General features: G+C 43.7%; 1 protein-coding gene across 1 annotated transcript in view; it reads right to left on the minus strand.

Moving 5' to 3' along the window:
• Positions 1–3,083: 3,083 nt before the first annotated feature.
• The window catches only part of LOC122564236 (collagen alpha-1(XXVI) chain-like), a 51,207-nt gene continuing 29,462 nt past the window's right edge, over positions 3,084–24,828 (minus strand). Inside the window, exons 2-4 of the mRNA XM_043718934.1 lie at positions 9,330–9,452; positions 3,963–4,066; positions 3,084–3,133 (exon numbers count right to left, since the gene is read on the minus strand). Of these exons, the coding sequence (XP_043574869.1) occupies positions 3,084–3,133; positions 3,963–4,066; positions 9,330–9,452 (277 nt within the window). The remainder of the gene's footprint in view (positions 3,134–3,962; positions 4,067–9,329; positions 9,453–24,828) is intronic.

The raw sequence follows: 24,828 nt of genomic DNA on the forward strand, positions 1-24,828 counted from the left end.
GTCCAACAGGTTTAATTGGAAGCACACTAGCTTTCGGAGCGACGCTCCTTCATCAGGTGATTGTGGAGGGCTCGATCGTAACAGAATTTATAGCAAAAATTTGCGGTGTGATGTAACTGAAATTATACATTGAAAAATTGATTGTCTGTTAAGCCTTTCATCTGTTAGAATACAGTGATAGTTTCACTTCTTTCACTGTAAATTTCACACTGACATCACACTGTAAAGTTTTGCTATAAATTCTGTGTGTTAGGATTGAGCCCTCCACTATCACCTGATGAAGGAGCGACGCTCCGAAAGCTAGTGTGCTTCCAATTAAACCTGTTGGACTATAACCTGGTGTTGTGTGATTTTTAACTTTGTACACCCCAGTCCAACACCGGCATCTCCAAATCATGACAATAAGATAGGTGGTATCATGGACAGTGAGAAAGGTTATCAGAAATTGCAGCAGGTCCTTGATCAGCTGGTGAAGTGGGCCAAGGAATGGCAAATGGAGGTATAGGTAAGTGTGAGGTCTTGAAGATTGGAAAGTCAAATCAAGATAGGAGTTTCATGGTGAATGGTGAGTGTAGTGGAACAGAGAGACCTTGGAGTTCAGGTGCATGATTCTCTGAAAGTGGAGTCACAGGTAGACAGGGTAGGGAAGAAGGTTTTTGGCACATTGGCCTTTATCAGTCAGGGCTTTGAGTATAGAAGTTGGGAAGTTATGTTGCAGTCGTACAGGACTGTGGTGAGGCCACAATTGGAGTATTGTATTCAGTTTTGGTCACTTTGCTATAGGAAGGATGTTATTAAATTGGAAAGAGTGCAGAAGAAATTTACAAAGATGTTACCTGGACTCAATGATCTGGGTTATAGGGAGAGGTTGGACAAGCTAGGACTTTTTTCTTTCGAGTGTAGGAGAGTGAGAGGGGACCTTACGGAGGTGTATAAGATCATGAAAGGCATGGATAAGGTGAATGCACTGAATCTTTTTCCCAGATTTGGGGAACCAAGGACTTAAGGTTAGAGGGGAAAGAATAAAACGGAACCTGAGGGGCAAGCTTTTTATACAGAAGGTGGTACGCATATGGAATGAACTACCAGCGGAAGTGGTTGAGATGGGTACGTTAACAACATTTGAAAGGCATTTGGACAAATACATGAGCCAAGTGCAGGGAAATGGGGTTAGAGTGGATGGACATTTTGGTTGGCATGGAGCAGTTTGGGCCAAAGGGCCTGTCTCCATGTTGTGCAAGATGGTCACAACCAGTGTGGATCTAGTGCACCACTGCGAGATGGTAATAACCAGTTTGGATCCAGTGCACCACTGCAAGATGGTAATAACCAGTGTGGATCCAGTGCACCACTGCGAGATGGTCACAACCAGTGTGGATCTAGTGCACCACTGCGAGATGGTAATAACCAGTGTGGATCTAGTGCACCACTGCAAGATGGTAATAACCAGTGTGGATCCAGTGCACCACTGCGAGGTAGTAATAACCAGTGAGGATCCAGTGCACCACTGCAAGATGGTAATAACCAGTGTGGATCCAGTGCACCACTGCAAGATGGTAATAACCAGTGTGGATCCAGTGCACCACTGCAAGATGGTAATAACCAGTGTGGATCCAGTGCACCACTGCAAGATGGTAATAACCAGTGTGGATCTAGTGCACCACTGCAAGATGGTAATAACCAGTGTGGATCCAGTGCACTACTGCGAGGTGGTAATAACCAGTGTGGATCCAGTGCACCACAGCGAGATGATAATAACCAGTGTGGATCCAGTGCACCACAGCGAGATGGTAATAACCAGTGTGGATCCAGTGCACCACTGCGAGATGGTAACAACCAGTGTGGATCCAGTGCACCACTGCGAGATAGTAATAACCAGTGTGGATCCAGTGCACCACTGCGAGATGGTAATAACCAGTGTGGATCCAGTGCACCACTGTGAGATGGTAATAACCAGTGTGGATCCAGTGCACCACAGCGAGATGGTAATAACCAGTGTGGATCCAGTGCACCACTGTGAGATGGTAATAACCAGTTTGGATCCAGTGCACCACAGCGAGATGGTAACAACCAGTGTGGATACAGTGCACCACTGCGAGATGGTAATAACCAGTTTGGATTCAGTGCCCAGAGTAAGTCAGTGATACCAGGTGTGGTTCCTGTGACCTCAAAGCTAGATAGTGTAATCAGATGTGGACCTGGTGCCCTAGACTAAGATAGTGATACCAGGTGTGGATCCAATACCACAGAGTATGACAGTGATACCAGGAATGGACCCAGATTGCAGTCCAAGTCCCTCACAGGAACACTAAAGTTTTGAGTCAAACGTTCTAACTCTGTCACTAAGTATCTCTCAAGTGTCTCTTGATATTATAGATCTGCATTTTGTACTTCGGAAAGACAATGTCTGATAAAGAATCATTAACTGAAACATCTCTGCTTCATCTAAATTTGTTGCAGCTCCATCTGAGATTAGCTTCTGTAGGTTAGAAACTGAACTTCATAGATCATAGAATCCCTACACTGCAGAAACAGGCCATTTGGCCCAACAAATCCACACCAACCCTCCGAAGAGTAACCCAAACAGACCCTCCCCTACCCTATTACTCTATATCGACCCCTGACTAATGTACCTAATCTCCTCATCTCTGAACACTATGGGAAATTTAGCAAGGCCAATTCACCTAACCTGCACATCTTTGGATTGTGGGAGGAAACCACAGCACCCGGAGGAAACCTACGCAAACACAGGGAGAATATCTGTGTGGAATTTACTCGGTCTCCAGAGGGTGGAATTGAACTCGGGTCCCTGGCGCTGAGAGGCAGCAATGATAACCACTGAGCCACCGTGCCACCCTGCAAATTCCACACAGACAGTCACCTGAGGCTGGAATTGAACCCGGATCCCTGGCACTGGTCACATGGGTCACTGCTTCTCTTTTAAAGTCTGGTTGACGAACCCAAGAAAAAACATTTCTTGGTATTGAAATTAATTCAACAACCTCACCCCTGGCCCTTCTGTAGGCAGACAACAGCTCAGACAGAGAAACTTTCAGTAATATTCCTCTAAGCTGCATGCACAGCTACTCTGACATTCCACGGACAGCAACCAATAATCTGACACTGTTGATTTCTGGTTCCAAAAAATGCCACAGCGCATGCACACAGGAATAGAAAATTAATGGGAATCCAAAGTTAATGGGAACACTGCTAGCAAATGGGATATACTGGTTGGAATTATCTTGTAAACTTCAAAATTAGAGCCAGCACATTCAGGAGAAATGTTAGGATGCACTTCTCCACAGAAAGGGTGGTAGAGATTTGGAACTCTCTTCCACAAAGGATGCTGGACCAGTTATTAGTTTTAAATCTGAAATAGATAATTTTTTTTCAGCAAAGGTACAAAGGGATATGAGCTAAAGACAGGTATATAGAGTAAGGTCACAGATCAGCCTTGATCTCATTGAATGGTGGAACAAGCTTGAGGGACAGAATGACTGATTCCTATTCCTATGTTCCTGAAATATAGCTCCAGTACACTCATGTTCAAATACAGAGAGTTCTTCTATAACACAATGGTTGCGTTCTTGTGCAATCCCATGATATAGGAAAATCGTGCTTTAAAAACAGCACTTAAAGATGCTGTAACCATGTTACAGTCAACACACTTTGGAAACAGCGCCCCCAATTTGTTAATCATGTTAGAACGAATTTGTTGACAAAATGCATGTTATAACAGAACAACCTTACAACTAGTTCTTGTAATGGTTCCCTCTGGTACAGCAGATCTCTGCTTTCAGTGGCTGACCAAGTATTTCCAAGTCTTTTTACGAAATTTACTCCCAATATGGGATGGAGAAATCACCAGCCAATCAATCACACCCTGCCCTTTTGTGAGCTACTATGCAGTCACCTGATAAGGGTTGACGCTTTGAGATTGATCAGAAAGCTCCCAGACTCACCTTCCTGACAGCTGCCTCCCATGAATCCAGGGCAACACCTCCATTCCAAAGCAGTAACATTCTTGTAAGCCAGCTTGTATGTGGGTCTGATGATAGTTCTGTAACTAGCACAAGAAACTAATCAAGATTATGAGAACATTGTTTCAAATTTCATCATTTATTCCCTGAACAATTGTTTTTCTTCCACTCTAAAGAATGGGCAGATCTTGTGGTAAGATGGGTAGTGTCCTTGCCTCTTTTTAAAATGATTTTTTGTGGGATGTGGGCATCGCTGGCTGGCCAGCTTGTATTGCCTGTTCCTTGTTGCCTTTGAGAAGGTAGTGGTGAGCTACCTTTATGAACCACTGCTGTCCACAATGCTATTAAAGAGAGAATTCCAGCATTTTGACAAGCAACAGTGAAGGAATGCTGATATATTTCCAAGTCAGGATGGTGAGTGGCGTGGAGGGGAACTTGAAGGTGGTGGTGTTCCCATATATCTGCTGCGCCTGTCCTTCTAGATGGAAGTGGTCTGGGGTTTGGAAGGTGCTGTCTGAGGAACTTTGGTGAATTTCTGCAGTGCACCTTGTAGATAGTACACACTGCTGCTTCTGGTGGTGGAGGGAGTGGATGCTTGTGGACAGTGGGGAGTATACTCTTACACTCTGAGCCAGAAGCTCTGGTTTCATGCTCCCCTCTGGGATTTGACAGCTAAGGAGTTGCTCATAATGTGCTCAACAGGATAAGGGTTAATTTGTAAAACCTTCGATGCACACCACTAGCAGACTGGAATAGTGGAAGGGTCTGCTGGTCAGTCAGAACCATGTGGTAACTGCAATAACAGCCATCCCATACATAGCTTCTTGCCACAGTCAACACTCACAGTGCCTCTTCATTGGGAAGGACTGCCAGAAATCCAAGAATTTCTATACTGCTACAAACAAGTGCAAAGCCAACATTAGGAGATTTGTGTGCTGTTGATAAAGACACATTATTGAATCGGTGGCATTATATTGACTCATATTGGCAGCATGGTGGCTCAGTGGTTCGCAGTGCTGCCTCACGGCACCAAGGACTCTAGTTCAATTCCAGCCTTGGGTGAGACTGTCTGTGGGGAGTTTGCACATTCTCCCTGTGTCTGTGTGGGTTTCCTCCAGGTGCTCTGGTCTCCTCCCACAGTCCAAAGATATGCAGGTTAGGTGGATTGGCCATGCTAAATTGCCCGTAGTGTTCAGGGATGGGCAGAGTAGGTGGGTTAGTGATGGGAAATGCAGCATTACAGGGATAGAGTAGAAGGATGGGTCTAGGTGGGATGCTCTTTGAATGATCAGTGTAGACTCGATGGGCTGAATGGTCTGCTTCCACTGTAGGGGATTCTGTGCATTTTATCTTCAGCCTACATCAAGACAAATTGTAAGAATACCAGTTCAAGGGGCAAAACAACCTTTATACTGGCTGATTGGTTGATAAATAGATTCATATTGGTAGAGGGTCTTCACCAATTAATGAGGATGGCAGTTAACTCCAGACTTTTGTTTACCTTTTCTGTCAGGCAGAGTGACTCGAATCGAAAGTTGAACTGTTTTAGTTGAGTAATAGGAAGGCTTTGAAACTTGAAAATGAAGTGTTGTCTATTCTTGACCTGTGTAATACAATGCTGCTTATCAGAAGCAAAAGGAGGGGGAGACTGAGACTAAATGACACCAAGAGTCTTCAACTTAAGGAGCTTCTGCCTGGCAGCAGAACTGTGATTTGCTGATTGACAGCATGTTAAAATGCTGCCCAGATCAGGACAGAGTGAAAACAGTCAAAACCTGCAGACGTCATCCTTTCTCCCTCTCTCTATCCGCCTTTGTGGGGAGAAGACAGAAAATCATAGAATCTTCACAGTGTGGGAGCAGGCCATTCAGTCCATCGAGTCCACACCACCCCTCTGAATAGCATCCCACCCAGACCCAATCCCTGTAATCCTGCACTTCCCTTGGTTAATCTACCTAACCTGACCATCCCTGGAAACTACGGGCAATTTAGCATAACCTGCACATCCTTGGACTGGGGGAGGAAACCAGAGAACCCAGAGGAAACCCACGCAGACACATGGAGAGTGTGTAAACTCCACACAGACAGTCACCTGAGTGGCAATCAAACTTGGGTCTGAGGTGCTGTGAGGCAGCAGTGCCAACCACTGAGCCACCGTGCTTTTAGATTAGATTAGATTAGATTAGTTACAATGTGGTGTGGAAACAGGCCCTTTGGCCCAACAAGTCCACACCGACCCGCCGAAGCGCAACCCACCCAGACCCCATTCTCCTAAATTTACCCCTTCACCTAACAATTTAGCTCAGCCAGTTCACCTAACCTGCACATTTTTGGATTGTGGGAAGAAACCAGAGAACCCGGAGGAAACCCACGCAGACATGGGGAGAATGTGCAAACTCCACACAGTCAGTCGCCTGAGGCGGGAATTGAACCCAGGTCTCTGGTGCTGTGAGGCAGCAGTGCTAACCACTGTGCCACTGTGCTGTCTTTAAAAATCCCACAAAGAAGGAATCCATTCAAGACAGTATACAGTAATTGGCAGGACCCTTAGGAGCATTGATGTACAGAGAGACTAAAGCAGAAATTGCTGGAGAAACTCAGCAGGGCCAGCCGCATTTGTGGGAAGAAAACAGAGTTAATGCTTCCAGTCCTGCTTTCTCTGCTTTCTTCCCACAGATGCTGCCAGACCTGCTGAATTTCTCCAGAAATTTCTGTTTTTGTATCAGATCTCCAGCATCCGCAGTTCTGTTTTATTTCAATGATCTCCGGGGGATCTTGGGATAGAAGACCACTGCTCCCTGAAAGTGGCAACACAAGTGGATAAGATGATAAAGAAAGCATACAGCACGCTTGCCTTCTTTGGTTGGGGAATGGAGTATAAAAGTTGGTGAGTCATGTTGCAGCTGTACGAAGCTTGAGCGAGGCTACATTTGAAGTACTGCTTGAAGTTCTAGTACCATACTATAGGAAGGGTGTGGAACTTTGGAGAGTCTCCAAAAGAGGTTTACCAGGATGTTGCCTGGATTGGAGTGTATTAGCCAGAAGGAGATGTTGGGCATACTTAGATTTTTCTCATTAGAGTACCAGAGGCTGAGGGGTGACCGGAAAGAAGTATGTAAAATAGTAAGAGGCATGGATAGGGTTTATCATCAGAGATATTTTTCCCAGAGTGGACATGTCAAATACCAGGAGACATAGGTTTAGGCGAGAGGAGAAATATTTAAAAGGAGATTTACGAGATAAGTTTTTTTTAAACTTGGACCCACTGCCAGGGGAGGTGGTGGAAGCAGATATGATAGCAATGTTTAAGAGGCATTTAGACAGAGCCATGTATAGGTATGGATCATGGGATTAGTTTAGAATGGCATCATAGTCTGTGCAGACATGATGGGCTGAAGGGGCTGGTTGCTATGCTGTATTGTTCTATGTTCTAAAACCTAGGTTTGCTTGCTCAACCCTCAAACTGAAGAGTGACTATCACCCAACAGATAACAGCATCATTACAAAAAACAAAGGGCAGTGGTAGATAAAGGCCTTTTCACTTTTTGGTCAGTTTTCAGGATTTTCCCCGTCTATATTATTTTCTTACTCATAGCAAATTGGTTGAAATGATTTGTCTATCTTAATCACGATCGAATGTGTATGTTGTGAAGGGGCATCATTTGAGGATTTTGTTGGCCTAATTGGGATTTTTATAGATTTTGGGACAACCCATGAGTCACGATTATCAGTGATTTCCAGTTAGTTTGTGACAATTCTGGAACAAATGTCTCAGCTGCATGGACTTCACTCACCTGTTCTGTTAACTGTATCATCAGCTCAAACGTTTAACCCCACATTAAGCGTGATAGCTCAGAGAAAATTCCAGGGATTTCAAAACAGCTGAGGGATGGTCAAGACCTTGAATCCAGTGACAGGATAACCATCGTTTCCAGTTCATTCTTGGAGATCCTGTATCACTGTTTGGAACTTTGGAACAGAGCAGCAAGCTTCCTCTTCAGAGGAAGGCTGCAATATAGCAATTGCGGAGCTTCCAGATACTGAGCTCAGCTCAATATTATCAGAGGAGTTAGTCCAAACAGCAGGATTTTCATTATTTCAACAGGAAATTAAATACTAACAACTCTGGATATCTGCTGGCTTAACGTGCAGATACTGTTGTGAACTGTTAATATAAAGTTATGGGGTCTAAAAGAACATGCATTGTTCTAATATCAGTCTAGTCTTAGAAGGTTCATTCAATCAGCCATTACAGAGTGACCACTGGAGCCTGGGGATCACTTTATCACCAGATATTACAGGTCAGACTGCTGTACACAAATAATCGAAAATAGCAACTACCAGCTATATCTCTGACTTCAAAATGAGGAAATGCAGACTGAATTTGCCAAGCCATCTCTCGGTTCCAGAAACCCACATCAGTTCCACAGCCAATATAAATTCCTATGGTTTCTCCTGAAGTGAGGATATGAATGGGATAGTTAACAAGTTGACTTGTGTTGAGTTGAGTTGTGGACCATGGTCCAAATGTACTATACTAACCCCTCCCCTCACATCCCCAATTCCACCCGGAGTGCCATTTTGCCGAGAGGAAAGAGGCTGTGGGTGGCATAGTGGTTTAGTGGTTAACACTGCTGCCTTACAGCACCAGGAACCCAGGTTCGATTCTAGCCATGGGTGATTATCTGTGTGGAGTTTGCACATTCTCCCCATGTCTGCGTCAGTTTACTCTAGGTACTCTTGTTTCCTTCCACAGTCCAAAGACGTGCAGGTCAGATGGATTCAGGATGTGTAGGTTCAGTTGATTAGCCATGGGAAATGCAAGATTACAGGGATAGGTTAGCGGGGTGGGTCTGATGGATGCTCTTCGGAGGGGTGGTCCAGACGTGATTGGCCAAATGGCATGATTCCACACTTCAGGGATTCTATCATTAAGACTAACATGATAGCGAAGAAGTCAACTAAGAGTCACAGACCCGTCCTGGAGAGCTGGCATTTGGGCATGTGAATCCACATAGAGTCAGAGTTTGCCTGGGGGCCATGGGGAATGAGACTGCAGTCTTTTTTGCTAATGAGTTGGAATCAAAGACATCAGAGATCTGGCTAGTTCTCTTTATATGAGCAAGTGAACTTGCAGCTTCTTATTAGGGCAAGAGGGCCTGGCGTTTCCTGTTTAATGTGGCACAAGGCAAACACACTGATGACACCATGAAATTTATATGAATAAATGGAGCTCACTTTACAGCCACATTTAAGCCTGAATTCCAACTCCAGCAGATTTCATCCTTGTGGTCCCTCATTCAGTCAGTGGGTGCAACATTCTCCCCACGGTCAAACAATGTCACTTACCTTACCAAACTGGAGCAATGTGCAGGCCAGTGACAGCTCTGGTAAACACGCTGCACCAGGGTCTGCGATCCATTCTGTACTTGGCAAGACACAATCTTGGAGACAGTGTACAGGCACCAATTCCTGAAGGAAAATAAATATTCACCAGTTAATGATGGTCATCAGCAGCAAATAAACACTCTCCTCCATTTGTTTATTCTTTCAAACTCATTATACCACTTCCTGATTGAATGATTAAAATTCTATTCAACATTTTCGTAGAAATGTTACAGAGTAACTCATGGGCTGTCTCTCCCTCAGATCCTGTCTTACATTTATCCTAAAAAAGAAAGATCACAATATCAGATTGTATCATTCCAGATCTGTGAATCCATTGAGCTGAAAACATCCTGATGTTATAGGCTAAAACTCTCTCACTCCAGCAGACAGAAACTGACCTGGGTGTAATGATCAGACCTGCCTTCTGGTCTAGGTAGATTATCAATAATCAATCCAGCTTACTGCGCCTGAGCTAGAAACTGACATTCTACAGTTCTGCGGAAGGGTCACCAGACCCGAAATATTAAATCTGATTTCTCTCCACAGATGCTGCCAGACCTGCTGAGCTTTTCCAGCAATTTCTGTTTTTGTTACTGACATTCTGCAACTGAATAACATTCACTTGTAAGTTTTACACAGGGAGATTTGGCCATTAAGGAATATAGTTCAGATTGGTCAAAACAAATTCAAGCCAGTCAGGCAGAAATCAAGTCACATTTCTGAGTCAGTAGAGTTTATTAACCACGTACTCTTACAGCTCCTTCCACCTAGCAATCCCTTTAGTTTTGAATTTTCACATACAACTGAATATTTTCTTTCTCCACCACCAAAGTCCCACATCTGACTTTTCACCTGTTATCCCCCACCCTTAAACCAGTCATGTTTCCAATTCTGAGCCAATTGACAATGTAGAGCCTGTTAAAGGCAAGACAGTCAGCTGCTCCTTTATTTTATTACCCTATTTTTCTAATTTACTGTTCAGAGATGTTATTACACATCTCTGGAGCAGATGGAGACTTGAACTCAGGTCTCTTTATCCAGGGGTAGAGACACTACCACTCGCCATAGAAGCCCTTAGTCTGAGACTCTGGATTACCAGTCCAGTAATATGACCATGATACCGCTACCTCCTTTATATCTGCTCAGTCAATTAACCCCAAACACCTCTTTAATTACTTGTCTTATTAACAGATTTCCTTCTTCTGAGAAAGACTTTTGAAGACACAAAAAATCCTCCTACAAAACCAATGAAAGGTGAGCAGAATGTTTTCCTTCACATTCCAATCAACCTTCCCCACACCCCTTTCTTTCAAACATAAAATCCAATATCTTTAATCAGAAAGTGACCTGAACAAAAATGGATTTTTAAACGTTCTTATAATCTTCATGACACCTAATATCCATTTTAGAGAATTTATTGGAGCAAGCAGACTCTTTACTTCCTAATGTTCCCTTGGTGGGAGTGAGGTTAATCTTTTTCTCAGCATCACATGATATCAAAGATACATTGTGCCAGTGGAATGGACAGCCACATAAAAGTCTAATATCAAACCTTCTTTAGATTGTGCTTTGCATAGGATCTCCTTCAGAGTATGGATAAGTACAGTACACCATTGCATCTACAGCTTCTTCTAACACCAATGTTTCAGTGGCTAAAGTACTTTTAACTACTCTGTTTACTTTCTTAGCTCTACAGGCCAATATCTATTATTTTCCTCCAAGAATATGATAAACCCTATTGCACCGAATGAACCATCCCAAAGATTGACACATTCAGCACCATCAAAATGACAAACTTCATATTTTCTGGGTCACCCAAGGATGGAAACAGGAGTGGGCATTTTTCTGAATTTCTTTTCTGAGATATTTCATTTGCTTTCAAAATTTCCTCAATAAGGTAAGGTATATCACAATACTCATATCCAAAACTTCATAACTGCTACCAGGTCTCGTCTCAGTGCACAACGAGGTCCAACTATACAATCAAGCTTCTCAACTGTTCTTGATCTGACCTGTTTTACTAGGATGTGATTAATACTTTCCAAAGTCACTCCTGATTTACTTTCTTTAGTGTCAGATCCTATATATAAAAGGTCCCCAAAGCAGAAGCTCAAATACTAAATTCCATTTTTAATTTATCCATCACACACTTAAATTCCATAGAACCCGCCCCCCACCGCAACATGAAAATCATTGGCATGCATTATAATGAGGCCGACCAGTTTCTCGCTGTGAAATCAATAGAACATTGCTGGGTCCGCTTTAAGCTGAATGCAATATACTTTCAGCAAGACTGAGAAATACCAAAGCCTCACTGCATTATTCAACCCAAAAACACATTTAATAAATTTCCATAACTTCCCTTCGCATACTTATTTAAGTGGTTTCAATCATAGATCAAATTTCTCTTATAAACCTCAAGACACCAGTCTGTGTCTGCCTTGTACGTTCCAAACTGGAGCATGTTTTCTGTGCATATCCACTTGTGTGATAAGTCTAGCTTTCCCTCATCTGTTACCTCAGTATACACAAATTTCACTAACTCTTTTTGTTTGGCATCCTTTATTAACTATAGGTTGTTCTCCATTTTTAGCAGTGGGAGTCAAGAGAGCATGAACCAAGGGGCAGCAGGGAAGGTAAATTTGAATACTTACCTCATGAATCGGCGGAGCGAAGGCTGAACAGGAGCAGAAGCAGACCCAGGGACGGCTGCGTACGTGTACTAATATATTCAGGCAGTGGTTAAGCCCAAAACACTACACATGCAGTGTCGCCCACCTGTTCTCCTCCACTAACCACAACAAAAAGACTGTCCGGAGGGTTAGTAAGGTAAGGTTGCTTTTTAATCTCTTTTGGCAATTTAGAGCAGAAGGGATGGAAACCACGGCAGTTGCATGCTCCTCCTGCAGGATGTGGAGGTAAGAGTCACCACTTGTGCCCCTAGGAGAAATGGTTCCAAATTCAGCTCCTCACAGACCGCATTAGGGAACTGGAGCTGGAACTAGATGAACTTCAGATCATTCGGGAGGTTGAGGGGATATAATAGAGGGGTTATAGTGAGGCAGTCACACCCATGTTACAGGATAATCATGGGTTTATCCTGTAGCTGGGTGACCGTAAGGAGAGGGAAAGGGAATAGGCAGACAGTGCAGGGACCCCCTGTGGCCTTTCCCCTCAATAATAAGTACTGTATACCGTTTTGGATGTGGGTGTGGGTTGGGGGGGAGCAACTTACCCGGGGAAAGGCACAGCGGCCAACTGTCTGGCACTGAGCTGGCTCTGTGGCTCAGAACGGAAGGGGGCAGAGTAGTAATCTCAGGATTGCTACCGCCATGAGTTAGTGAGACTAGGAACAGAGAGCAAGTGCAGCTAAACACTTGGTTGCAGGGCTGGTGTAGGAGGGAGGGCTTCAGATACGTGGATAAAAGGGTTACCTCCTGGGGAGGGTGGGACCTGTACAAGGAGGATGGGTTGCACCTGAACTGAAGAGGTACAAATATCCTGGGAGGGAGGTTTCCGAAAGCTCTTTGGGAGGCTTCAAACAAGTTTGGCCAGGGAATAGGAACCAGAGCTATGGATCAGAAGATGGGGTAGCTGGTAAACAGGCAGATACAGTGTGCAGAGAGTCTGTGAAGATAGATAGAGAGTTGATAGGGCAAAGTTGCAGTCAGTGTGATGAGTTGCTGTGTGTCTATGTTAACGCAACAAGTGTCAGGAATAAGGGTGATGAACTAAGAGCATGGATCAGTACTTGGAACTGTGATGTTGTGGCCATTACAGGAGCAGGAATGGTTGTTGGATATTCCAGGATTCAAATGTTTCAAAAGGAATAGAAAGGGAGGTAAAAGAGTTGGGGGAGTGGCATTGCTAATCAGGGATAGTATCATAGCTGCAGAGAGGGAGGTCATCACAGAGGGTTTGTCTACAGAGTCAGTATGGGTGAAAGTCAGAAACAGAAGGGAGTTTGCTACAGACTCCCCAATAGCAACAGAGACACAGAGGAGCAGATTAGAAGGCAGATTTTGGAAATGTGCAAAAGTAACAGGGTTGGTGTCATGGGTGACTTCAACTTAATCTCCTTAGTTCAAATAGTTTGGATGGAGCAGTTTTTATCAGGTGTGTCCAGAAAGGATTCCTGACTCAATATGCCGCTAGGCCGAATAGAGGGGAAGCCATATTGGATTTGGTGCTTGGCAATGAATCAGGTTAGGTGTCAGATCTTTTGGTAGGAGAGTATTTCAGTGACAGTGACCACAACTCCCAGATCTTTATGATAGTCATGGAGAAGGATAGGACCAGACAGATAAGGGAAAGTATGTAATTGGGGGAGGGAGAATTACAATGCTATTAGGCAGGAACTGTGGAGCATAATTGGGAACAGATATTCTCAGGGAAATGCATGACAGAAATGTGGATGTTATTTGGGGAAAACTTGCTGGAAATGCTGATTGGGTTTGTCCTTCTGAGGCAAGGAAGGGATGGTAAGGTGAAGAAACCTTAGGTGATAAGAGACGTGGAAAATCCAGTTAAGAGGAAGAAGGAAGCTTACTGAAGGTTGAAGAAGCAAGGTCAGACAGGACTGTAGAGGGTTATAAGGTAGCCAAGTGGGAACTCAAGTATGGACTTAGAAGAGCAAGAAGGGAGTATGAAAAAGTCTTGGTGGGTAAGATTAAGGAAAACCCCGAGGCATTCTACACTTAAGTGAGGAACAACAGGATGGCCAGTGAGGGTAGGGTCGATCAGGGATAATGGAGGGAACTTCTGTCTGGAGTCAGAGGAGACAGGGGAGGTCTTTAATTAATACTTTGCTTCAGTATTCACTAGTGAGAGGGACCTTGTTGTTTGTGAGGACAGCCTGAAACAGGCTGACATATTCAAACAGGTTGATGTTAAGAAGGGGGGTGTGCTGAAAATTTTGTAAACTACAAGGATAGATAAGTCCCCTAGGCCAGAGGGGATGTAACCAAAGTTACTACAGGAAGCGAGGGAAGAGACTACTGTGCCTTTAGCAATGATCTTTGTATCCTCACTGTCCACTAGAATAGTACCAGATGACTGGAGAGTGGCAAATGTTATTCCCTTGTTCAAGAAAGGGAGTAGGGATAATCCTGGGAATTACAGATCAGTCAATCTTACATCGGTGGTGGGCAAATTACTGGAGAGGATTCTGAGAGTCTTGATTCATGATTATTTGGAAACGCATAGCTTAATTAGAGATAGTGGGCATGGCTTTGAGAGGGGCAGGTCATGCCTCACAAACCTTATTGAATTCTTTGAGGATGTGACAAAACACTTTGATGAAGATAGAGCAGTGCATATGGTGTACATGAATTTCAGCAAGGCGTTTAATAAGGTTCCCTATGTAGGCTCATTCAGAAAGTAAGGAGGCATGGGATACAGGGAAATCTGCCTGTCTGGGCACAGAATTGGCTGGTCCATAGAAGACAGAAGGTGGTAGTAGATGGAAAGTATTCAACCTGGAGCTTAGTGACCAGTGTGTTCCGCAGGGATCTGTTCTGGAACCTCTGCTCTTTGTGACTTTTATAAATGACTTGGATGAGGAAGTCAAAGGATGGGTGAATAGGTTTGGAGGAGTTGTGGATAGTGTGGAGGGCTGTAGTAGGTTGCAACAGGACTTTGACAGAATGCAGAGGTGTGCTGAGAAGTGGCAGATGGAGTTCAACCTGGACAAGTGTGAAGTGATTCATTTTGGAAGGTCAAATTTGAATGCAGAATACACGGTTAAAGGCAGGATTCTTGGCAGTGTGGAGGAACAGAGATCCCTCGAAGTTGCCACCCAAGTTGATAGGGTTGGTAAGAAAGCATATGGTGTGTTGGTTTTCATTAGCAGGAGGATTGTGTTTTAAGAGCTGCGAGGTTAGGCTGCAGCTCTATAAAGCCCTGGTTAAACCACACTTGGAATATTGTGTTCAGTTCTGGTTGCCTCATTATAGGAAAGTTGTGGAAGCTCTACAGACGGTGCAGAGGAGCTTTACCAGGATGCTGCCTGGACTGGAGAGCATGTCTTATTAAGAAAGATTGAGGGAGCTAGGGGTTTTCTCATTGAAGTAAAGGAAGAAAGAGAGGTGATTGGATAGAGGTGTACAAGCTGGTGAGAGGCATAGATAGAGTGGCTCGCCAGAGACTTTTTCCCAGGGCAGAAATGGCTATCACGAGTGGCCAAAACTTGAAGGTATTTGGAGGAAGATATAGGGGAGATGCCAGAGGTAGGTTCTTTACACAGAGAGAGTTGGGTGTGTGGAATACACTGCCAGCAGTGGGCGTAGAGTCAGAGATATTAGGGACATTTAAGCGACTCTTGGATAGGCAAATGGATGATAGTAAAATTAATGGTACATAGGTTAGTTTGATCTTAGAGTAGGATAAATGGTCAGCACAACATCGAGGGCCGAAGGGCCTGTACTGTGCTATACTGTTCTATGTTCTATGTTTTGTTAATGTGAGTTTGCTGTAATGCAATTGGCGAATTGGGGACACTGATTCTAAAGTGCAAACTTTTAAAATATTGGCTCTAATGTGATTACATTGTGAACCCTTTAAGCACTGTTTCTAAGGTGCAATTTTTCTATAATGTGGGTTTGCACAAGAATGCAACTATCACATTAAAGAAGAACTACCTGTATCCTTAAATTTGTCTGTTGTCACTAAAACATCTCAACAATAAGGGGTGCTACTTCTCGTGATTTTTCCCATCCTGATCCATAGTCCACGTTCTTGTTAAATTACAATCTCTGCTCATCCTCCTGTCTCATCACAAGGATTGGTGCTGGGTCTACTACTTAACATCATTTACATAAATGATTTGGATGTGAACATTGGAGGTATAGTTAGTAAGTTTGCAGATGACACCAAAATTGGAGGTGTAGTGGACAGCGAAGAGGGTTACCTTGGATTACAACAGGATCTTGATCAGATGGGCCAATGGGCTGAGAAGTGGCAGATGGAGTTTAATTAGATAAATGTGAGGTGCCGCATTTTGAAAAGGCAGATCAGGAAAGGACTTATACACTTAATGGTAAGGTCCTAGGCAGTGTTGCTGAAAAAAAGAGACCGTGGAGTGCAGGTTCATAGCTCCTTGAAAGCAGAGTTGCAGGTAGATAGGATAGTGAAGAAGGCATTTGGTATGCTCTCCTTTATCATTCAGAGTATTGAGTACAGGAGTTGGGAGGTCATGTTGTGACTTATGGAATATTATGTGCAATTCTGATCTCCCTCCTCTAGGAAGGATGTTGTGAAACTTGAACTCAGGAAAGATTTGGTCATTTGAGTGGGAGCAGCGGCCGAGTTGAGGTGAACCCGGGAGACTACAGCTAAGGTAAGAGTTTTTTTCAAAATTACTTACCTGTTAGGAAGGATGTTGTGAAACTTGAACTCAGGAAAGATTTACAAGGATGTTGCCATGGTTGGAGGGTTTGAGTTATAGGGAGAAGCTGAACAGGCTGGGGCTGTTTTCCCCTGGAGCGTCGGATGCTGAGGAGTGACCTTCTGACTCCATATAGCTCAAACCCCCAACTCTGGCAACATCCTTGTAAATCTTTTCTGAGTTAAAGTCCCCATGAGAATGGCCTCAACTGGAACCTTGGGTTAATGTCACACTACAGGTGATCCCACTACACTATAAAGTCTCTCTCTCTCTCGCACACACACACAATCTTACATACTCTCACATTCATGCAGACCTTCTCTTGTAAACATGCTCTCCTTCAGACACATTCACATACACCTCACACTCACACCGTGCACACACTCTCTCACAGGCTTATACTCCGTCACACTCATGCACACATTCTCTCGCTCTCTCCAGCAATCTAGATTTATTCTATATATAATTTCAGTTGTGATCTTTTGCTATAAATTCTGCGTCTTTTCATCCCGCTCCACAGCAACCTGATGAAGAGGCAGCGCTCCGAAAGCTAGTGCATCCAAACAAACCTGTTGGACTCTAACCTGGTGTTGTGTGATTGTTAACTTTGTGCACCCCAGTCCAACCCCGGCATCTCCACATCATCTCTCCACAGAAGCTGCCAGATCTGCCGAGTCTCTCTGGCTCTTTCTGGTTTTACTCTGTGTTAGTGAGAGTAAGTAGAGGACAATGACGCAGATGACTGCATGGTTAAAGAATTGGGCAGGGAGCAGGGATTCAGATTTTTAGACAATTGGGATCATTTTTGGGGCAGAGGTGACCTGTCCAAGAGGGACAGGTTGCACCTGAACTGGAGGGGGACCAGGTTTGCTAGGGCTGCAAGATAGGATTTAAACTAGATTGGTAGGGGGGTGGAATCCTCAACTGCAGGGATGAGACAGGTCAGGCTGGAACATGACAGAGAGCAAAGAATGCCCGTTGGATTAAATTGCATCTATTTCAATGCAAGAGGGCTGACAGATGAGGCCGATGAACTCAGAGTATGGATAGGTACATGGGACTGGGATATTATAGCCATTAAAGATACATGGCTTAGGGAAAGACAGGACTGGTAGCTTAATGTGCCAGGGTACACATGCTTTAGTCAGGACAGAGGTGGTGGTAAGAGGGGAGGGGGAGTGGTATTTTTGATTAAGGCGAGTATCCCAGCAGTAACCATAGATAAAATAACTGAAGGATCATCCAGTGAAGCTTTCTGGGTGGAGCTAAGAAACAAGAAGGGGATGGTGATGTTATTGGGATTGTACTATAGGCCCCCAAATAGTTAATGAGAATTAGAGGAACAAACATGCAGGGAGATTGGAGAGACTTGCAGGAGCAATAGGGTTGTCATTGTAGGGGATTAATTTTCCTAATATACACTGGGACTGCCAAAGCATTAAGGGTTTAGCTGGGGAGGAATTTGTTAAGTGCGTTCATGAAAGTTTCCTCAAGCAGTATATACACAGTCCTATTCAGGAAGGGGCAAAACTTTACCTACTGTTGGAAATAGGGCAGGACAGGTGATGAAGGTGACAATGGGGGAGCAGTTTGGGACCAGTAACCACAGTTCTATTCATTTTAAAATAGTTATGGAGAGGGACAACACTGGTCCACAGGTTCAAGTTCTAAACTGGGACAAGGCAAATTTTGGTGGAATTAGACAGGAGCTTGCAAGGGTTGATTGGAGTAGTTTGTTTGCTGGCAAAGGGGCGTCTGGCAAGTGGGAGGCCTTTAAAACTGAGATAGCTAGAGTTCAAGGTCTGTATGTTCTTGTGAAGGTGAAGGGCAAGGTTGGCAGAAATAGGGAACCCTGAACGACAAGAGAGATTGAGGCTTTGACCAGAAAAAAGGAGGCATAGCTCAGCTATAGGCAGCTGGATCAAGGAAATCCCTGGAGGTATATGGGGGATATAGGAGTTTACTGAAGAAGGAAATCAGGAGGGGGCATCAGATAGCCTTGGATTAGATGGTTAGGGTGAATCCAAATATCCACCTTTAGTGATATTAAAGGAAAATGAATAACTAGAGAGAGAATAGGGCCCCTCAAGGACCAAAGTGAATGTGGTGGTGTAGAGCCACAGGAGATGGGTGAGGGCCTCAATGAATATTTCTCCTCTGTGTTCACCATGGAGAAAGATATGAAGACTTGGGAACTTGATAAGTCAGTGGTGATATCTTGGGGACAGTCTCATAGTAGAGGTGGTGTTGGATGTATTAGAATATATGAAGATGGAGAAATCTCCTGGTCCTAACCATTTCTATCCAAGAACAATGAAAGAGGCTAGAGAAGAAATTTGGGGGACCCTGGTTAATATTTTTGAATCATCGTTAGCTACAGGTGAGGTCACAGAAGACTGGAGGATGGCGAATGTTGTGCCCTTATTCAAGAGGGGCTACAAAGAAAAACCTTGGAACTGTAGACCAGGAAGCCTAACATCCGTGGTGAGTAAATTACATGAGAAGATTCTGTGAGATAAGATATACATACATTTGGAAAGAGAGGGTTTGATTAGACGTAGTCAGCATGGCTTTGTGACTGGGAGATCATGCCTCATAAATTTGTTTGGGTTCTTTGAAGAAGTGACCACGAAGGTTAACGAGGGCAGGGCGGTAGACGCAGTCTATATGGATTTCCGTAAGGCCTTGGATAAGGTTCTACATGGGCTGCTCTGGAAGGTTAGATTGGGTAAGCTGGCAAATTCGATACACAATTGGCTTGATGGCAGGAAGTAGAGGGTAGGGAAGGATGCTTGTCAGATTGGATGCCTTTAACTAGTGGAGTGCCTCAGGAGTCAGTGCTGGGCCCATTGCTGTTTGTTATCTGTATGGATTTGGATGAGAATGTACAAGGCATGATTAGTAAGTTTGCAGATGACACTAAAATAGGTGGTATCATGGACGGTGAGGAACGTTATCAGAAATTGCAGCAGGACCTTGATCAGCTGGGGATGTGGGCTCAGAAGTGGCAAATGGAGCTTAATATTGAAAAGGTCTTGCATTTTGGAATGTCAAATCAAGGCAGAAGTTTCATGGTGAACAGTAGGACCTTAAGGAGTGTAGAGAAACAGAGGGATCTTGGAGTTCAAGTGCACGGTTCTCTGAAAGTGGAGTCACAGGTAGACAGGGCAATGAAGAAGGCTTTTGGCACAGTGACCTTCATCAGTCAGGGTATTGAGTATAAACGTTAGGAACTTATGTTGCAGTTGTACAGGACATTGGTGAGGCCACACTTGGAGTATTATGTTCAGTTTTTGTCACCTTGTTACAGGAAAGATGTTATTAAACTGGAAAGAGTACAGAAGAAATTTACGAAGATGTTGCCTGGACTCAATGGTCTGGGTTATAGAGAGAGGTTGGACATTTTCTTTCAAGTGTAGGAGAGTGTGTAGGATCATGAGACCCATGATGTGGAGATGCTGGTGTTGGACTGGGGTGGACGAAGTTAAAAATCACACAATACCAGATTATAATCCAACAGGTTTAATTGGAAGCACTAGCTTTCAGAGTGCTGTTCCTTCATCAGGTGGTTGTGGAACCGGACTATAACGCACAGAATTTATAGCAAAAGGGTTACGGTGTCATGCAACTGAAATGTATTAAAATTAGCTTAAGTCTTTCATCTTGTAGAATGATTTTGCTAGCTTTGATTCATTAATTTGTAAATCTTAGAACTCCTTTTAAGTCACATTCTCGAGATAACTTCAGGTTTTCCAACAAAATGTGTCATCTCAGTTCAGACAATGCACAAAGTTGTGAGGTTAAAGTTTGACTGTGTCCCAATCTTGAGTCAGACTGGTTTTATTTCTAAAGTGGGATTTACAGAATTTTACATGGACGACAGAATCTTATATGGCTTGACTGTAGGTTATGAATTTTTTGAGCAAAATAACATAATTCTGCAAATACAGATTCACCCATAAACTTATATGTGTGTGCACACAGGAGAGACAGAGTGAGTGTGTGCGTGTGGGTGTGAGTGCATGTGAGAGAGTGTGTATGCGTGTGGAAGCTTGGTAAAGTATGATGGGGTATAAGCCTATGAGAGGGTGAGAGGGTGGTTTTCGGCAGAAAAGCTGAGTAAGTGGGGCCTCTCCTCATTGCAGTTTGGAAGAATGAGAGGTGAGCTTTTTGAAACAGGTCAGATTCTGAAGGAGCTTGACAGAGTCAATGGCTACCTGCTGCCAATGGCCTGTGGGTATACCAGACGATATAGGAGCTCTACTCTCCATTGACCACTATGAAAATAGTTTCCAAGTAATGATTGGCATTTACATAAGAGCAGAAGACATAGGATGTGACTGTGTTAACCAATTCTTAATCTATGCTAATACATTATTCCCGTACCATGGTCCTCCATCTTGTGCAATAACCTTTCATAGGCACCTTCTTGAATGACTTCTGGAATTCCAATACACCACTTCTGACCAGTTGCCCTTTATCAATTCTATTTGATATATTAAGAAAGTCAGACAAATTTGTCAAAGATGATTTCTCTTTCACAAAACAATGTTGACCCTATTTGATTTGTTGAAATATCTACATTTCCTGTTATTTCTTCCTTAACAACTGGATTCTAGCAATGTTTGCAATGACAGATGTCAGGTTAACTGGCCTACAGTTTCCTGCTTTCTGTCTCCCTCCCTTTATAAACAGGGGCAGCACAGTAATGATTTTCAATTCAGAGTCAGAGATCTACAGCACAAAAAAAGGCCCTTCAGCCCATCCCCTTCATGCTTAACAACCACTTAACTATTCTAATCTCATTTTCCAGTACTTGGCCTATAGATTTGTATGCCTTGATATCACTAGTATATATCTAAAGACTATTTCAATGTTATGAAGGTTTCTGTTTCTACCACTCTTACAGGCAGTGAGTTCCAGATTCTCCCCACCCTTTGACTGAAATAGTTTTTCCTCACATCTTCTCCAAACCTCCTGCCCCTTACCATATATCTATGCTGCCTAGTTATTGATCCCTTGATCAACGGGAATGTGTCTTCCTATCTACACTCCCTCATTATTTTATAGAACATAGAAGAGTACAGAATGGAAGTGGGCTGTTTGGCCAATGATGCTGACAAACATGACACCAAATTAAATGAATCCCTTCTGCCTGCCCTTGGTCCATATCCCTCCATTTCTTGCATAATCATGTATTTATCTAAAAGTGCCTTAAGTATCTCTTTGGCAGCACATTTCAGACTCCTATGAGACATCCTGACACGTGAACTCAATTCCCCAGCCAATAAAGGCAAGCACGCCATATGCCTTCTTTACTATCCTATCCACTTGTGCGACCACTTTCAGGGAGCTATGGACTTGAACCTCAAGCTCCTTCTGTACATTAATGCTTTCAGCGTTCTGCCATTATACGTTTCCTTAACATTTGATCTCCCAAAGTGCAGCACAATCATGTCCCCCACTAGCTCCTCTGCTTTCAGGAAAATAACCCCAGTTGGTACATGTACACCAAGGTCCCTTTGATCTTCAGTGCTCCCCAGGATCCTACTGTTCATCGTATATTCCCATGCCTTATTTGTCCTGCTCAAGTACATCATCTCACATTTATCCAGATTGAATTCCATTTGCCACTGACCAGTCCATCTGACCAGCCCGTTCATATCCTCCTGTAATCTAAGACTATCCTCCTCACTATTTTCCACCCCTTCAATTTTTGTAACATCTATGAACTTACTGATCAACCTACTACTGATCAAGTCAAACTGCAAAGGCCCCAAAACTGCCCCCTGTGGAGTCCCACTGGACACAGGCTTCCAGTCATAAAAACATCCTTCAAACATCATCCTCTGCTTCCTGACACTCAGTCAATTGTCAAGTTTCTTTGAACTCTCTGGGCTCCTAACTTTGCTATCAGCCTCCCATGTAGAATCTTGTCAAAAGTCTTGCTGAAGTCCAAATTGATTACACCCGGTCACATCTTTGAAAAATCCAGTCAAATTGGTCAGACGTGACCTTCTCTTAACAAAATGATGCTGACGGTGCTTGATTGATCTCTGTCTCTCCCGAATGCAGATTAATTCTGTCCTTCAGAATTGCTGACTGTTTCCCCAGCACTGAGGTTTCTTGGATTTTGCAATCTGCTGGAAAACTGGTAGATTCTGGAATATTTCAATGAATGCCTCCACTATCTCTGTTGCAAGTTGTCTGCCTTTAGTCCCTTCAGTTTGTTAAATACTTTATTTTCCATGATAGAGACCAGTGATGGCATCAGGCAGGCGGTCCCTAACTTTGGGACAGGTTCAGTGTCACGGAATCAGTCGCTGAGCTCACCTCTGGTGCAACTGCCACATTAGCATTTTAAAAGAATGTTGTGGGGTATGGGGTAACAGCCCAGAAATTATTTTGGAGTCAGATTCCCATTTTTAAAACATGACCACTGTTCAGTTTACAAAACTAAATGCCAGAAAGACAGACAGTCAGTCACTCTGACAAATTCACAGCAGTTTAGAGAAGCACTAAATTACCAGCACACTCTCTCTATCGAGCTACCTCTTATCTTTTGGGATTATCCCACAGTTTGATCACGATTCCCATTTTACAAAGAAAAATCCTGTGCTCCTAGTAAGCAGATTTCCATCTGTTACTTGTCCTCCCCAGAGTTGAAAAGGAACAGGATGTCTGGAACATGTATTTTCTTTCCCTGTATTCCCACAAGCTTCAGCAAGTCCATTAAATTCCCTATTTCACTGAGGGTTAACTTCAGCATTCAGAACAGCATCAGGTGTGAACCAGTCTGACTGAAAGGTTTGAAAAACATGAAGCAGATTGAAAATTCTCGCTCTGGATTAGTGAAAAGCAGAACAGTGAGCTCATCAGAAAACTATTCAGCTTTACTGTAACGATTCTATGGAGTCAGCAGAAAAGACAGAACCAGGAACTGCTAATCCAGGGGAGTGGAATGGAGGCTCCAGCCCAGGGAACACTGACCCAGGGGAGGTGAGAGGATCCAGGTGGGGTAGGAAGTATGAGCGAAGAGGAGATTGGGGCAGGGAGGGGTGGTTGGAAGGCAAAACAATTAATGATTTCAAAAGGAAATTAGATGGTCACCTGAGGGAAATATACCTGGAGAGTTGTGTGGAGAGTGCAAGAAAGTGGGACTGACTGAATTGCTCTTCACAAGACCAGCATGGACTGAATAACCATCCTTTAGACTTAGATTACTTACAGTTTGGAAACAGGCCCTTCTGCCCAACAAGTCCACACCGACCCTCTGAAGAACAACCCACCTAGACCCATTCTTCACCTAACACTATGGGCAATTTAGCTAAGCCATTTCACCTAACCTGCACATTTTTGGACTGTGGGAGGAAACTGGAGCACAGGGAGAATGTGCAAACTCCACACAGACAAGTTGCCTGAGGCGGGAATTGAACCTGGGTCTCTGGCACAGTGAGGCAGCAGTGCTAACCACTGTGCCACCGTGCTGCTGGCTGGAGACAAACTTGAATTGGAAAGGAGAGGCCCAGGTGTCTCTGTCTAGCTAGGAAATACAGGCATACATCAAACTAGAAACATGGTTTTACTGAGAAAGTTTGAGAAATGAGCACCCAAATTAACCTCAAAAATAATAGTCCCTGGATTCTTCCCAGATTTGTGTGCGAATTGGCATAGGATAAAACAAACTGAAGAATCAAAATGTGGCTTAAACACTCTTGTGAAAAGAAGTAGTTTCATTCAAGGGACACTAGCTCTAATTCTCAGGAAAGAAGGAGCTGTTTCACTGGGATAGACTTGGCTGGGATCAATGCCCTGGAAAATCATATAAATGGCACCGTGGAAAAGGTTTTAAACTAAAAGAGGACTCCATTCATTGCAATATAGAAGAATGAGAGGTGATCTCACTGAAACATATTGGACTCTTAAAGAATGCTTTTTTTATTCATTCATGGGATGAGGAGCCATGCTGGCGAGGTTAGCATTTATTGCCCATCCCTAATTGCCCAGATGGCAGTTAAGAGTCAACCACATTGCTGTGGGTCTGGAGTCACATGTAGGCCAGACCAGATAAGGATA

The sequence above is a fragment of the Chiloscyllium plagiosum genome, chromosome 28, assembly GCF_004010195.1.
Source record: "Chiloscyllium plagiosum isolate BGI_BamShark_2017 chromosome 28, ASM401019v2, whole genome shotgun sequence".
In the NCBI taxonomy this organism is placed as follows: domain Eukaryota; kingdom Metazoa; phylum Chordata; class Chondrichthyes; order Orectolobiformes; family Hemiscylliidae; genus Chiloscyllium; species Chiloscyllium plagiosum.